Source organism: Genypterus blacodes, unplaced genomic scaffold (assembly GCF_046128005.1).
Source record: "Genypterus blacodes isolate CSIRO-AG114 ecotype Tasmania unplaced genomic scaffold, CSIRO-AGI_Gbla_v1 ptg000129l_1, whole genome shotgun sequence".
NCBI classification, from domain to species: Eukaryota; Metazoa; Chordata; class Actinopteri; order Ophidiiformes; family Ophidiidae; genus Genypterus; species Genypterus blacodes.
The window spans coordinates 1676204-1691180 of NW_027466931.1; the positions used below are offsets into that span (position 1 = coordinate 1676204).

General features: G+C 42.0%; 2 protein-coding genes across 3 annotated transcripts; one reads left to right on the forward strand and one right to left on the reverse strand.

Annotated features, from left to right (window-relative positions):
* Positions 1–6460: 6460 nt before the first annotated feature.
* Positions 6461–9794, forward strand: LOC143010678 (uncharacterized). 2 transcript variants are annotated; one of them, XM_076163166.1, is made up of 7 exons: positions 6461–6522; positions 6925–7098; positions 7335–7383; positions 7525–7875; positions 7994–8080; positions 8251–8394; positions 8492–9794. In XM_076163166.1, the coding sequence occupies exons 3-7, from the start codon at positions 7341–7343 to the stop codon at positions 8554–8556; spliced, it is 690 nt and encodes a 229-aa protein (XP_076019281.1). In that variant the 5' UTR covers positions 6461–6522; positions 6925–7098; positions 7335–7340; the 3' UTR covers positions 8557–9794. The 2 variants fall into 2 exon arrangements, with proteins under 2 accessions (XP_076019281.1, XP_076019280.1); XM_076163165.1 differs by having other exon boundaries at positions 6925–7058.
* LOC143010677 (uncharacterized) lies at positions 9067–14825 on the reverse strand. The gene is made up of 9 exons (XM_076163164.1): positions 14574–14825; positions 14007–14081; positions 12743–12879; positions 11959–12130; positions 11245–11277; positions 11007–11086; positions 10711–10909; positions 10378–10506; positions 9067–10240 (listed from the first exon to the last, which is right to left on the reverse strand). Exons 1-9 carry the CDS (start codon positions 14605–14607, stop codon positions 10095–10097), a joined length of 1005 nt encoding a protein of 334 aa, XP_076019279.1. The 5' UTR covers positions 14608–14825; the 3' UTR covers positions 9067–10094.
* Between the last annotated feature and the right edge of the window lie 152 nt (positions 14826–14977).

Sequence of the window (14977 nt, forward strand, 5' to 3'; positions counted from 1 at the left end):
AGATCTATACATTATTTTAAATGTACATACATTTCCACATCTGTGTAGAAATGTGACCTGAACTGACTCACTAGGAACGCAGAGAGCTAAATTCTAGGATGGATACATTTGCTTTCACTGCCAACAATACAGGAGAGCAGCGGAGAGCAAATATAATTTCAAGAAGATCCGAAAGCGCGGCGAGCCGTCCACAGACGGAGATTACACGGAGTAATCATTTACTAAAATATCAGAGGATCTATTCTTGGACTTTAAAAACAAATGTGAAATTGCTCCACTACACTCTTTAGCTTAAATTTGCCGTTAATGTCTTATAATTTTCACACTTTGCAAAGTCATACCGCGGGCCAGATTGGACCCTATGGCGGCCCGGTTTTGGCCCGTGGGCCGTATGTTTAACACCCCTGCTCTAAGTGAAGTCTGCAGGATCCAACTCTGGTCCTCACCTTGTCTCTTTCTTCTCTGACAGGAACATTTGTAGTGAAGGTGACACATACTCACTATGAGGCAGAAGAGAGGCAGAACATCATCATGGGTTGGAATTTCCCGCCTGTTCCCTTCAGTTTACTGAGCGTCTTCTGTGTAATGGCCAACCATGATTTGTGTATTTTTCATCTACGTAACGGGGAGGAGGTCCCAGGGTGTCAGCACCGGCAGTTTGCAGGACGTCTGCAATGTGACAAAGATGCTTTAAGAGAAGGACGCCTCACCATTCACCTGTCCAGGCTCAGGACTGAAGACTCTGGTGATTACCTCTGTGAGATTCACACAGTTAATGTCGGAGCTTATGGAATAAAAGCAGGCTCAACGTCACTGGTAAGTTTTTCCTCATTAAAAGTGGAACATTCACACCAAGGTTTACTGCCAGACAGTCTTTGTGTACAAAATGTATATTAGGTGAAGTCTTATTTGAAGGTTGGACAATTCAAAACCTAACACATACACTTCCTGTTAACACTTATGAGACTCTGTGCGGATCATCTGCTGCTGTAATCTGTTTGGTTATTTATTTATTTAGTGTTTCAGTGACATACAGTTTGTTTTTCAATCTCGTTATTGCAGCCAGGAAGACGACGGCCCCACCTGAGCCCCCTAAAGTAGAGAGCAGAGGAAGGATTGGTCTCTTTGCTGGATTTATAGCTGCAGCTCTCAATGTGGCTGCACTTTACTACAAATATGAGAGAGAGAGAGAGAGAGAGAGAGAGAGAGAGAGAGAGAGAGAGAGAGAGAGAGAGAGAGAGAGAGAGAGAAGAGAGAGAAAGGGGGAGAGAGAGAGATATTCTGTGCTGGGAAGCAAGCATTATTGACTGATTTTTGAAGAACAGCCTTAGCCAGTCTGACCTCGATCTCATCTGAACAATTGATGGGAATTGGCAGATCTGGAAGCTGACAAACTCCTGACAATCCGGGACGACTGATTTGGAATCCAGTCCCAGAGAGAGAGAGGGAGATTATAGCTTTCCATTTGCCCTCAAAAGCATTATATATCAATTGTACTGTTCCTTTATTTGTTTGTTGTATGAATGCTTTGAAAGTTGTATGTTTTTGTCAGATGACCGTCTTAGTTACACAGCTGTGGATGATGGCAGTTACAGCAGGAGTGGCCTCGGAGAGTGAGATGATGTATAGTGGTCCAGAGTCCTGCATAGAGCCAGTGATCCTCAGGGTGAACCTCCAGACACCAATGTGCTCAGACTCTTAATGAAAGTGTCATAGGAATCATAAATATGCAATCATAATACCAAAGTCCTTTCCTATAATGACTTCAAGCACAAACTACCACATTGTTTGTCATTTGAAAAAATGTGATTAAACGCACTTTACCTTAAAGCTGTTTGTTGTATTTTTGCCACTTGTGGAACGAAGTGTGTAAGTGTGTGCGCCCTCACCTGGTCGTTTCGAAGACTCGCCAGAGCAATGCGGATATATGCGTTTTGGATCCCGACTAAGGTCCTGCAAGTGACGACCTGCTGCCTTCTAACTGTTTGTATCGGGATCCAAGGAGTTTTCCAACAGAATCCGCTCCGGATTGCAGAGGTAAAAAGCTCGAATGTTGTTTTCGTCTTCTGCAACGTTATCTGCTTGTTTATTCATCGTGTGATTTTTCTCTGATTTACGATGAAACCAAAAACAACACAGCGTTTCTCCCTCGGTTCTGTTCCACAAACGGCTGTGTAAGAATGTAGAAATCATCTTTCGAGGCTTATTTCCATGATTTCTATTATTGCATTTTGCGCAGACCAAAACTGAGTCAAACCGAAAGTTAAAAATGTTCGATAACTGCGCCATCGTCGCCCATTTTGAATTATCTATTTATTAACTACTTATCACTGCGAAGGAGTCGAAGATTCACAGTCTCCTCCGACGCACCTGATTGAAATAATAATTAAAAGATTAAAAATGTTTAAGGAGCGTTTAGGGAAAGTGTATTTGCCGTTGCAGGGGCGTTCTTACATGGCTGAAGTGATCCAAATGTCAAACAACAACAACAAACTCAGAGCATGTTTTGTATCAGAACAGAACGAGACCCAAACCAGAACGGCACCAAATCCTCACGTGTGTGTGTGTGTGTGTTTGTTTGTTTGTGTGTGTATGTCACAGTCACTCCTTTGGGCTGCCATCTAGGCCGTGTGTGGGGATGAAGGGAGCAGTTGCGTGTCTCCTGGTGGTGTTTGCTGTGTTACGTGCCACAGGTGAGTGTCAGATTTGTTTCGTTAGATACAAATATGCTCACTGTTTCCACTTTGACAACGTTTGTAATCCAAGGTGAAGTAGCAGAGAGAATGAAATGCAGAACATTCATCTATGGCAGAAGTTTGGAATTTGAAGGAGATATAAAAAATGTGCAATTAGATCTTTCCAGGCAAAGCTCAGAATTTAGCAGTGAACTATACTTCTTTCTATAGGACGCCATAACCATTATTAAAATGTCTTCTGATTCCGTGTCTCTGCAGGTCGAAGTGTATTCCAGGTCAGCGTGGAACAGGAGGTCTACAGGGCGGAGGAGAACGGTAACGTCACGATGACGTGGCATTTCCCCGCACAGCCTCAGGTGCCTCTTCGCTCTCTCTTCATCGACGTCATGTACGTCGATCCCCTGAGGACCGTTTTCAAATTTACAGACGGCAACGAGGACCTGCAGTCTCCAGACCAGCGCTACAGGGGGCGAGCCTGGTGTGATGTTAAGGAGAGTGGAAAGGTGGAATGTTGGATCAGGCAGCTGAGGCCCAGCGACTCGGGCATGTATCAGTGTGTCGTCATGGTTGGGTCCAATGAGCACTTCAAGACGTGTGACCTCGCTGTAAGCAGTAAGTCCATGTTGTGATTTTTGGCTCTTGTATTTGTGCAAGAGAAACTTCAAAGTACACTCGAAGTAACACACCCAGATTATTTGGTATTATTATGAGTTTGTCTGGTCTGATTGGTGTTTGTTTGATCTTTTCACAGCGGCAAGCAAACAACCCACAGCTGAGAGTCCAGAGCCGGCGCGCCAAGGAAGGAATCACTATGCTGCCTTAGCAGGGTTTGCCTTAGTCGTAGTCGTCATCTGTCTCTGTTTGCTTTTTGCTCTCAGGCAGTGAACTTTATATCATCATGTTTTATATGGTTTTACATTATCATATGATATTTGTCATATTTGATGATGTTGTCAAATGTTTATAGTTTCAACTGACCTCAGCTCGGCGTTTGTTTAACGCTCTGGACTGAGGCAAAGGAAGTGGATCCACTACCGTGTTTTCAACCCAGACATCGACTATAGTCACACTATGAGCCAAGTATCTTTGATGGTGCTCGGTCGAGTTTGTTGATGTATTGGTTATAAGCTGACCTCAATCGAGTGGGTTACACAAGTAGTGTAATTCATTACAGATGCACAAATGTTCTATTACCTCATTTTGTAATGATGTAGCTGCACGTTTTTTACATGTTTTGCCATCTAACTGGCAACGTTTTAGTCTCATGACTCACCAGTGGGAGTCAGCACTGAGGCAACAAAGTCACTCAGAACGACTGATGCTAACACAGCATTATTCTGACACTATAAAGCCGGATCCTGCAGCTGTATGTGGTTAAACTTTTTGTTCAACCATAAGTAAGGAGACAACTGAAGAAAAAACAATGTGACTTCATTTGTTGATTGTGTTCCTCATATTTTTTAAGTGGACCACAAAGGCTTACCTCACGTGACAGGGCAATAAGCTTCCCCTGCACTCTGCACTGCCTTATGTGTTATATGAAACTTGCACATCTATGCAATTACGTGAAGTATTTACTACACGCTGCACTGCCTTATGTGTTTTATAACACTTGAATGTCTATGCAATTACGTGAAGTGTTCACTAATGTGAAGTGTTCACATAAGTGAATACTTCTGGTCTGCAGCTGGCAGCCAATGAGTTGCCAGCTTGCCTCCAGGCCACTGCCGGGGTTGCCCTTGAGCAAGGCACCAAACCCCAACTTGCTCCACTGGCGCCGGCTGCTGGCTGGCTGCCTGCGGTGCCCCTTCCGGCACGTGTGTGTAGGAGGGGTCCGCAAACTTTCATGTGTGTGTCATTGCCTTTGCGTGAAACATGTGTGAGGGCATGAAATGTGAAGTGTTATATGAAACTTGCACATCTATGCAATTACGTGAAGTATTTACTACACGCTGCACTGCCTAATGTGTTTTATAACACTTGCATGTCTATGCAATTACGTGAAGTGTTCACTTATGTGAAGTGTTCACATAAGTGAATACTTCTGGTCTGCAGCTGGCAGCAAAAGAGTTGCCAGCTTGCCTCCAGGCCACTGCCGAGGATGCCCTTGAGCAAGGCACCGAACCCCAACCTGCAACCCGCAAAAAAGAAACTTTACCCATTTAGCTCACCGATGTCTATGTTAATTGTCACAGTATCATGGGAGTGGGAATGTGTTTTATTTTCGCATATCAAACGTTACCTCTTAGACTCTAAGACGTCTTAGACTGTAAGACGTAACGTTTGATACGCGAAAATACGTTGTAAAATACTCTATCTGTAAGACTCTAAGTCACGGCAGAGTTAGTAGTTAGCTGTAAGACTTAAAGTCTTACAGCTAACTACTAACTCTACTTAGCGTCTTAAAGATAGAGTTTTAGGGTCTTTTCGGTTATTTTGGTGGATCAATGAGGAACCACCCAGGTCCGTGGCTTCTTCAGAAGTAATCTGGGAGCAAGCAAGTGTTTGCATTGAGAGGGGGGTACTGTTAGGATCTGTCTTGTGTGCTTTCTGTTTTATTGTGAAACCCTGTCGTGTCCATGTCCCTGCTACCTATACTTCCTGCCAATGTGTTTCCCATCATCCTGATTACCTGTCTGCCCTAATGTGTTTCACCTGTGTCTCTTTGTCTCCTCCCCTGTCTGGTGTGTATATGAACCCCTGTGTGATTTGTGTTTGTCCTCGGCTTGTTGGTTTAGTTACCTGATTTTACGCCTGCGTCAGTTTGCTATGTTAGGTGTGCATGTGGTTTTCCTGTTGCCCTCTGTGGCATTCCATGATTTTGATTGCTGGTTTCCGTGGATATTTTTGCCTCGTCTAAATAAAGACTTTCCGGTGAATCTGCACCTTGGGTCCTCTATTCTGGCAAATCGTAACAGCAAGACCGACTGTATCCTGATTGTTCCTGTATAGGTCGGTAAATTGTCAATTTACTATGACAAGCAACCTTTTAAAGTTACAAATCATTGATGTGTGTGAATGTTGTGATAGCGGTTGGCATGTGTGGGGAACTGAAGTATAGTGAGTCTGACTTGTTTGGGTTTTCCCTGGGTGGGGCCCAATCTGTTACACCTAACCTGCACTGATGCTGTGTTTCACAAGGCTCCTGCACACTGACCATATTGTTATGTGAGGGGTAAATCATTTAAATGTGTTTTGTTAAAAAGTCATGACTTGTAAAATTTATGTCCAGGTCTTTGCAACATGGTTAAAGGAATGTACACTGGTGCATTTTGTAGTTTCAGTACATTTTAGTTGCCTGTAATTGCAGAAGGTTACGGCTAGTACCGGCCCCATATACTGTACCATCAGGTTTGGTACAGTATATTGGGAGTGATGTCACTGCTTTGAATGATACCAGAGACAATATGGTATATGAACCTGTTGGATACTGTGGACAATGTACAGAAATAATAAATACATCTTATATCTGAGTGGTTTGTGTGATCTGTGTGTTTCGGGGTTTAGTTTGGTGTCAGCATTTGTTGGGGTAAATGATCTCAATGCTCTATTCTTTGTACTTGTACTTTGTATGAAAAAGTTGTAAGAGGAAACTGAAACATCAGCACAGCCCTGCTTTGTGATTATGAACAATATACTATGAAGTTCATGTTTCTCCAATGTTATTAAGTAGTCGGTTCAGTTTAAGGTAGACACACCTTCAAGGCTTTAAACCGGTCACGAGGTTGAGGCATCACATGAGACTAGAGCTGCTTCCTCATTATGCACTTGTTTCTGACAGTTCTGACAGACACAAACTCGTGGTACAGCTTTATTACCTGAACAGGTAAGAACTGACTCAAACCTTTAATTTACAAAGCAGTTGTGCTGTTGGGGTGCATTTAATGCTCTAACAGTCTGCACAAGTTTTGATTTCCTCCTTGATAATATGTAAACAATACAATTCACAAATACTGTATATTACCTTAGTTTTCTATGATAGAGCTCTTTTTCAGCTGCCATGTAAATCTATATGTATATTTCTATTTACACTAGCTGTCTATGGGTTGAATGATAAATTGTGAGCCTGACCCATAAGGTCATGGTCTTAGTGGTTAGCAGGTGTGTCATATTTTGGTAACACTTCTACGACTAATTTGGTAATAATAATTGAAAAGAATATGAGGTTATGATGATGTAAACAGTCGAAAGTGAATGAAAATATTAAACCAGACGTTTTCCTTTTCAGCTTGGCCTGGCTGATGTAATGCACCCAAAATATTTCAGTGCAGTATCTTCCTGCAAGTCACATAGTCATGGGCTGACGGTGCCAACAAATAACATATTCCACAGTTTATGACGGAAGGATTAACCCTTATTACGGTAACTGCACATCAATTATACTCTGATATTTGTCTGCAATGTGAGTAAGGCAAAAATGTGTGTAAAACATATAAATGGCCAGAGTTACCAATGGCATTATGTGATGCATTGTGCCTAATCGACATGATGATTAGAGTAATGTTACTTTGCTTTATGCAGATTCCAATCTTTACATGATGCTGGAAAGAATGAATTTTTGGCCTTAGAGTAGTCAGACTAAATGTGGATGTAAACATACTGACTGAATCTGGCCTTTGGTGTCGTTGTCCTCTGCAGGGCGACATGATCTGCATACTTCTGCTTGCCTTGACGTCCAATGTCTGTGGTGAGCTTCCAATAATATCACATGATATTACTCTCGCCCTTAGAGAGTTATACATCTGCTAAGACGGACAAAAGGCAGGTCAATGGAAGTGCAGTTGTAGGTGTTCTTCATGTCTCTTTTGTGTCTCCTTTTCCAACACAGGGGACGTTGCTGAGGAACTGTCTCAGACCCTCTACGAGGCAGAGGAGAACAATAACATTACAATCAGTTGGGACGTCCTGATCAATGGAGGGCTCTTCCTCACCAACCTCCTCTGTATGTTCAAGTCGACACCACAGAAGGTTCTTTATCACATGCACAATGGTGTTGAGGAGCCGAAGTCTCAGGATGAGCAGTTTGCAGGAAGGATTCAATGCGACAAAGACAATCTGAGGAAAAGCCACATCAGGCTTCATCTGCTCTTCGTCAGGACAGTCGACGCTGGCGAATATTGGTGTGATTTGCTCACTAACTATGAAAACACCAGGAAACAATGGTTGCTAAGGGCAACTGGTAAGTTGGTAGTACAGTTTTTCCTTGAAATTTCATTTAATGTGAGATTTCAGTGTATAGGATGGAGTTGCTGCTATAGTTACTGTACCAGCACTGAAACACACATTTTCGCCCACAGAGCGGTTTGTTTTGAAGGTAACCAAGGCATATCATGGAAAGAACGGTAACACTTCCCTCACTACCCTGAAACCACAACCTATTCCAGGTAGGTCAGATCGATGGTGAAGATTTTGCAGCTTTAGTGCTACCAAATGGACAATTAGTGAACATTTTTGCACCACTAGTAGCTGATCTCTGGTGAAAATAACCTATGTGAAGAAGAGTTTAATATGAATGAAAACTGGATATTTTGTGTTGTGTTTCATGTTGTTGCAGGTTCCAAACAGCAACCAGGAGGACCAGACCAGGGACAATCTGAAGGGGCTGATGAACATGCTGTCATTGCTTTTTTTGTATTGGCAGGATTCACAGCTCTTGGACTATTTGTTATGTGGAATATCCGACGACGACGACTTGCAGGTATGTCCAGGTTTCCTATACTATAAATGGATCTTATTTTGTTTGTTGCAATTTGCACAGGTGTGTCAATGCTGTTCTGTGTGTATTGTTGTCTCAGGTCACAGATGTCAATGCCAGGACTTAATTCAGATCTCTGCACAACCTATGCTGCAAGAAGTGTAGATGGCAGACAATCTGTTCCCTCAATCCTCCTCAACTCTTCGACCTGGGCTTAGCCACTCGAGGGCCGCACTCACGTACTTAAGGCAGGAGGGATTTTTTTCAAACTTAATGGAAGCAACTTAAGGCAGTTGAATTTGAATCAGCATTTATTGAATAATGCCTGCTTGTACTGTAGTCAACAAGCCAATATAGAAACTATAAGCACTGTTTTTGTTCTTTTACATATATTTTGCCATTGTTTACTTATTTAAAAATATAAATTATGCATTTACCTATATTTTGAGGAATTTGTTAAGCTATTTATTTATTTATTTTTTTCTTATTATTTCATGTTGCACTGATTTTTAAGTCATAGAACAAATCTGATCAACAAATGTTTAACAACAAATCTCATGTTTCAAATATATACAATTATGCAATCTCCACATATTTCACTGTAGAAGCATTTGTGGGACAACTACAGTGCAGTGCAGTGACTTAATGTTAAACCCAACAAACCAAAGCCAATGATTCCAGGCCACATTTAATCTTTTATTTAGTCAGCATTTTTCACAAACAAATGGTTATTACAGCTGAATAATAAAGCACAGAACAGAAGCACACAGTTCATGCAAACTGGGAACAAAATCAAGCGGCAACAAAGACTCAAGTCAAAATACTTTTGTATTACTAATACAAAAGTCTACAAAATATAAATTAATGAAAAAACAGTCCTTGTCAAGTTAACACGAATACTGGGCAAATTACAGTTTATGGTAAGGTCTCATAGGCGATATATTTATTAACTGACCAAATCACAATTTGCTTCCAAACATTTTTGGTGAGTTTCTTCCTTAAAGATGATTGAATTTGTATTTAATTTCAGCTCGTTAACTAGTTAACCATGCCACAGCAGTATGCTAACTTGTGTAATCACTGTGTTATGGTTAGCCACACTAATCAACTTATGTAGCCAGAAGAAGCTAACATTTTGCTTTGCTTATGATGCGTGAAATCTCTGCCCTTCACATCCAAACTCCGAAGCTTCAGCAGGTTTCATGCTAATAAGCACAGCCATGTGCACATTCAGCAAAGTTTCAATGGTTCTTATCATCTATGCTTTGTTGTACTTGGTTCTTGTTGTTTGTGTTCATTTTTGTTCATACCTTATTTAAAACGTATTTATCCTACTGGCTTTGGTGTATTATGTTTCATAGCTACATATCTTTATTAGAAACTAAAATAAACAAACTTGTGTATGTCTTCCTTTTTTAGAACATTGTCCTCAAAAGCTGCATGAACTAACTTTTGTTTTCAAACTCCAACTCAGAGCGTTTTTGAGGTCAGAACAAAAGATAAAACATGAGCAAACAAATCCACATTATCAAACTGTGGAGTTTGACCTAAAACATGTATTTACAGAAGCTAATTGAGCTAGCGCTCTGCTCCAAGCCTGGTTTTATACAATACTAGCTGACAAAGTTTTTCAGCTTCCTGTATGATGAAGTCGATGTGTAGATGTTCTGGCATTTGAGATGAATCTGATTCCTCTGGAGCTACTAAGTGGAAGACAAGGAGGAGGTGGAGAGGGAGAAAGAAGAGAAGGGGAGGACAGAGGAAGGAGCTTCAGGGGAGATGAGGAGGTGATCACATAGTGCCGGCTCATCCAGGTTTATTTCCACGAATGGTTGAGTAGAGCAAGGGGCTATGGAAAGGAAGTACAAGAAAAAAAAGCGGGAAGTGGGAGAGGAGAAATGAACAAAAGTGTGGTTTAAGATTTGAGTGGATTTTTCATGTTGTCATTTTTGTACATTGTGTATTCGATGATGTGTTTGATCTTACATGGGTTGTTGTTCTGTTGCTCTTCCCCCGTCGTGTTGAAAAACCCATCTGTGCTTCCCAATTGCTCGCGATCCAAGGACAGGTCGCCATCACTGGTGGGTGGAGTCTCTGGAGCAAGATCCTGTGGAGCTGGAGAGAGGGATGGAGGTATAAAAAGATGGTGAGTGAGGGAATCATGCCTGACGGTCCACTGCTAGAATTCAGCTACTTGTCATAACCATTTAGGCACTGGTGTTTGGTTTATTAGCACTTTGATGTTACTGGCCTTAAACTAAATGCATAAAAGCTTTAGCATTGAAAAGGGCGAACAGAACATCTGACGTCGAAGTTTACCGCTCTCCTCAGCCAAGCCTCTGTCCTCCGACTGTAGAGATGTGCCATTGGCTACAGGAGCGGGTGAAATCTCATCACAGGTCACTTTGTCTGTTGGGACAGAGAGGTCATCCAGGTAGACCTGCTCAAAGGTCCCAGTGTGTTCAGTCCCACTGAGTTGGTTGACTGGACATGGACGGTGGAGGTCAAACGAATATGTCTAAACAACCATACCAAAGGTGATGTTAGATGAGAATATGAATGTGTGCTCACAAATGAATTTTATAAAGGTCCACCCAAAGATAACTCTCTCTCACCCTGGAGCCTCTCCGTAGGTAGTAAAGGATAACAAACAGTGTGATGATCACCAGGGCAAACAGCACCAGGATGACATAACCTAGAGGGAGAGAGAGATTGCGTTGCCTTAAAAAAGCATCACTGGCGAGCTCTCAGCTGAGTGTAGCCACTTCCTGAAAAATGCTGAATGATTTGGGTGCAGATGAATTAAACTAGACACAGAAAGAAGCATCGAATTCAATGGAGCTACATCCTTACCCCATGATGAATACTCCGTTTCGTCTTCTGTTTCTGAGGGACAAACAGAACATAAAAACTGAATAAATGAAATCAAGGTTTTAATTAAGCTACAAGATTTATTGTGCTATTGATACCACTAGGTGGCAGTAAAAACTGTCAGATGTGAGGACAACAGGGTCAAAGTAAAAGGAGCACTGTATAACTTATGGTGCCTGTGGCTGGCAAGAAACCCAAACCTCACTCAAGCATTTGCTGCAGTCAGATACACCACAATCATCCAGGAATGGACAGACTGGGTAAGCTAGAGTAAAGTTACTACACGCTTGTATATTGTGATATGAGACAGGTAATGCCGTAAAGCAAAACGTATTTCCAACTACACATCCAAATTTATGTGAACATAAACCAGCCACAGAAATGCATCGCCTGAGCAGACCAATTGTACAAACCCCAAAGACCTCTAATGGGGAGCCCATAAGGGCACTGTGCCAAGTCAAGGAGACTGATGCTTACGACATCATTAAAGTTGATTTTGCTGGGTTAATTAAAGTTGGTGTTAAAGACAAAGTTTGAAAACTAAAGACGCTTGTAAATGTTGTGTGTTACAGTACAAACTTGCAGTTTGGAGCGAACACCCCGCTCATCGTAGTGGTTTGACAGAGGAAGTGTGTCTGTGTCTGTGTGCGTGTGCGTGTGTATTTTTATGCTTTCTCTTTGCAGCTGCACCCACACCTTTTTCAGAAGCAATGCCTGTGGAAATGGGCGTTGTAACAAAGCCAGATGCCGTCATGCTTGATACTGCAGTCCCATTCGTTGCCTTTGTGGTCATAACCGGGAGGCCACCTCTGCCCATCTTCTCGCTCTCGTTGGTTGGATTTGCTGATGTTGGTTTTGTTTCTCTGGCCTGTCAAAGACGTGATAGTGTGAATAGGAAATCACACTTTGTGGTACAAAACCCAACACTGTTCAGTTTACAACCATTTTGTCCTGTTGTGTAGTGCAGTGTAGTGTTTTGTTGGGTCACTTGTACCAAAACGTGACATGCTTTTGTTTCCATGTAGGTATTTTGGCATCCACTTACCAGGTCTGTAGTTTTGTCAAAACTATGATGGAGTATTAGGGCCAATTTAAAGAAAAGTAAAAGGGAGATTTTGAGATCAGAGTCAAATTGCTACAAGAATGAAGCCCTGATATTCCACAATACAGATTTTGTTCATCTTAAAGGTGCAACAAAGAAATTTGGATTTAAATAAGGTATCTTACTTTTACTCAAATAAGTCTTCCAAGTACTTCGTAAGTAAAGCCAGATACAAATATGTTCACTGTTACCTTAGAAAGTGATCTCTGACCCTGAAACCAATGTAACACTATCCCAAAGTAAGTTCTCATGGCAGCTCACAGCTTTTAATTTGTGTGTGTGCGTGTGTATGTGTGTGTTAAGTCCTAGTACTAGCTGAGTATGTGAGATAAATTTGACGTGACTCAACTGGAACACACAGAGGTGCAAAGTGGTTACCATGTAGGCTGTGGTCGTGTGATCTGTTGAGTTTGCTGATGTGGGTTTCTCAGAGGAGGAGGGTGAAGAGGAGATGGCAGTTGTCCTTTGTAACAAGGTTGGGGTGGAACTCATAAGGTCTTTTGGAGGATTTTGGCCTAAGAGAAAAATACGGCGGCAACCAGGAGTTCAGAAACACAGTAACTTACAGACCCCCCACACAGGTCACAGACAGGATGTGGCTACTGTTACCATGGTTACCCCTGTGTTACATGTGCACATAAGCGGTGTTAAGTTATAGGATACTACTTCTACAGAAAACAATACAGGACAGTACAAGGCAACAAAAACATATGATTCTGGAAAAGTAAGTGAAAGTACAAGGCAGTACAGTTAACTACCATAGAGGACACAGTACAGGAAAAGATGGTACGTTGCAGACCGAAAAAGACATGGTGGTATCGCACAAGGCAGAAGAGGATATGACAGGGCAGGACCATACAGGACAGGACCGAACAGAACAGAACAGGACAGAAAAACACAGAATAGGACATGATCGAACAGGACAGGACAGGACAGAGCAGAACAGGAGAATACAGGAGAGGACTGAACTGGACAATGCAGGACAGGGTAGAGCAGAACAGAACAATACAGGACTGGAAGTATAGCAGCAGAACAGCAGAACACAATGCAGTACACCATACAGAACATCACATAGTACTTAATAGCAAAAGACAGGACCACAGGATACTACTGTACACGTCACAATATTTGACAGTAAAAGACAGCACCAGACACTGGACAGTACACCCACATACAGTAGAAATAGTATAGGACAGTAGAGCTAGTTCTGAATAATACAGTACAGCAGAGTACAACATAGAGTACAGGGTACATCAGTCATCTAGGAATTGAAAAGTTTCTAGTTTGATTCCAGGCTCCTTCTAGAGCGCCTGTGGAAGTGTTGTTGAAGCAAGACACTAAACCCTAAGTGCTCCTAATGTGCAGGTTAGCTCCTAGCATGGAATTTCCCTGCCATCAGTGTATGAAAGATAAGATAAGATAAAAGTTTATTATCCAGAGGGAAATTACTGAAATGGGTGATTGTGAGGTTTAGAGCAAAGTGCTATATAAGTAGAGACCATGTACAGTAGAGGACAGTATAGCATGGTACAGTACAGACCCTCACCTAGTACCAGAGAGTTAACGACAGTACACAGTAAATGTTATTAAAGTAAGAACAGGACAGTGCAGAAGAGTCATTTATAGTTTCTCCTCACTGTACCTTCATTTGCGTTCTTAGTACCGTCCTCCTTGGTGACACCATCTTGTCCTCTGGCCGTGGAGGACACCATTAAAACTGAGACGGACAAATGAGGGGACAAGGACAAAATGTGAAAAAATTTCAAAACTTGCAAATGGTCGTGTCGTCTAACTTAAAACACATTCTGGTTAGCATGGAGCAACTTTAAGGGCTCATTTAAGACTTGTTGACTGCTGAGGTCATGATTTCCTTTGCTCTTTTTCCCGCCGTGTCACACTTTCATACATGCTCAATGTTGGTGTGTAAACTTGACATTTTGTAATCCTGTTTAGAGCCATCCTCCATTCAAAGGAAGCATAAGTGTTCAACAAATAGTGTTTGAATTTCCCTCTGTGAGCATCCTCGAAAATCATCCAATATTTCGCTCAAGGGCACGTGGGAGCAGTAACATTCGGTCACAGCAGCTTGTTGTCAAGCTTTTGCCTTGATTAAGTCATGTAAGGATCGATTCTGTATGAACTTAAAGCTGTCGTCTCCCTAGAGAAAAAACAAAGTGAAAGTTTTGATGTGAAAACAGGTTGAACTCACCGAGGAAGAAGAGATGAGTGAACAGCTTCATCATGCTCTTTCTCTCTCAGATATGGATGAGCATCAACGAGCTGGTCCACTCCTTCTTCTCTTATTTTGTTCTCCTTTGCTTCAGCTCTCTCTCCTGCACCGTTGACACTTCTTCTCACTCCCTCACAGGTCTCTTCTCTCTTCCTGTCTCTCTCTCTCTCTCTCTCTCTCTCTCTCTCTGTACAGTTACAGTCTTTCCTGTTCCTGTCCCCTCTTGGTCTTACTATTGTTTTCAGCATTCATTGTCAGGGTCTCTCTATCCCTCTTTGATCTCTCTCTGCCGTTTCTCAGCAACTGTCGCTCTCGTCTCTCTCTCTTTTTCTGTGTTCATTTTAAGGTCTCTCAACCATTCTCTCTCTCACGCTTATCCTGTC

Coding starts and splice junctions, on each gene's coding strand:
- LOC143010678 (XM_076163165.1), top strand. CDS start 7,032: ATGACGGAAGGATTAACCCTTATTACG. Junction 8,081..8,250: donor GAAACCACAACCTATTCCAG/GTAGGTCAGATC, acceptor ATGTTGTTGCAG/GTTCCAAACAGCAACCAGGA. Junction 8,395..8,491: donor CCGACGACGACGACTTGCAG/GTATGTCCAGGT, acceptor TTGTTGTCTCAG/GTCACAGATGTCAATGCCAG.
- LOC143010677 (XM_076163164.1), bottom strand. CDS start 14,607: ATGATGAAGCTGTTCACTCATCTCTTCTTCCTCG. Junction 12,880..14,006: donor TACTAAGAACGCAAATGAAG/GTACAGTGAGGA, acceptor TTTTTCTCTTAG/GCCAAAATCCTCCAAAAGAC. Junction 10,910..11,006: donor ACCTACGGAGAGGCTCCAGG/GTGAGAGAGAGT, acceptor ATGGTTGTTTAG/ACATATTCGTTTGACCTCCA.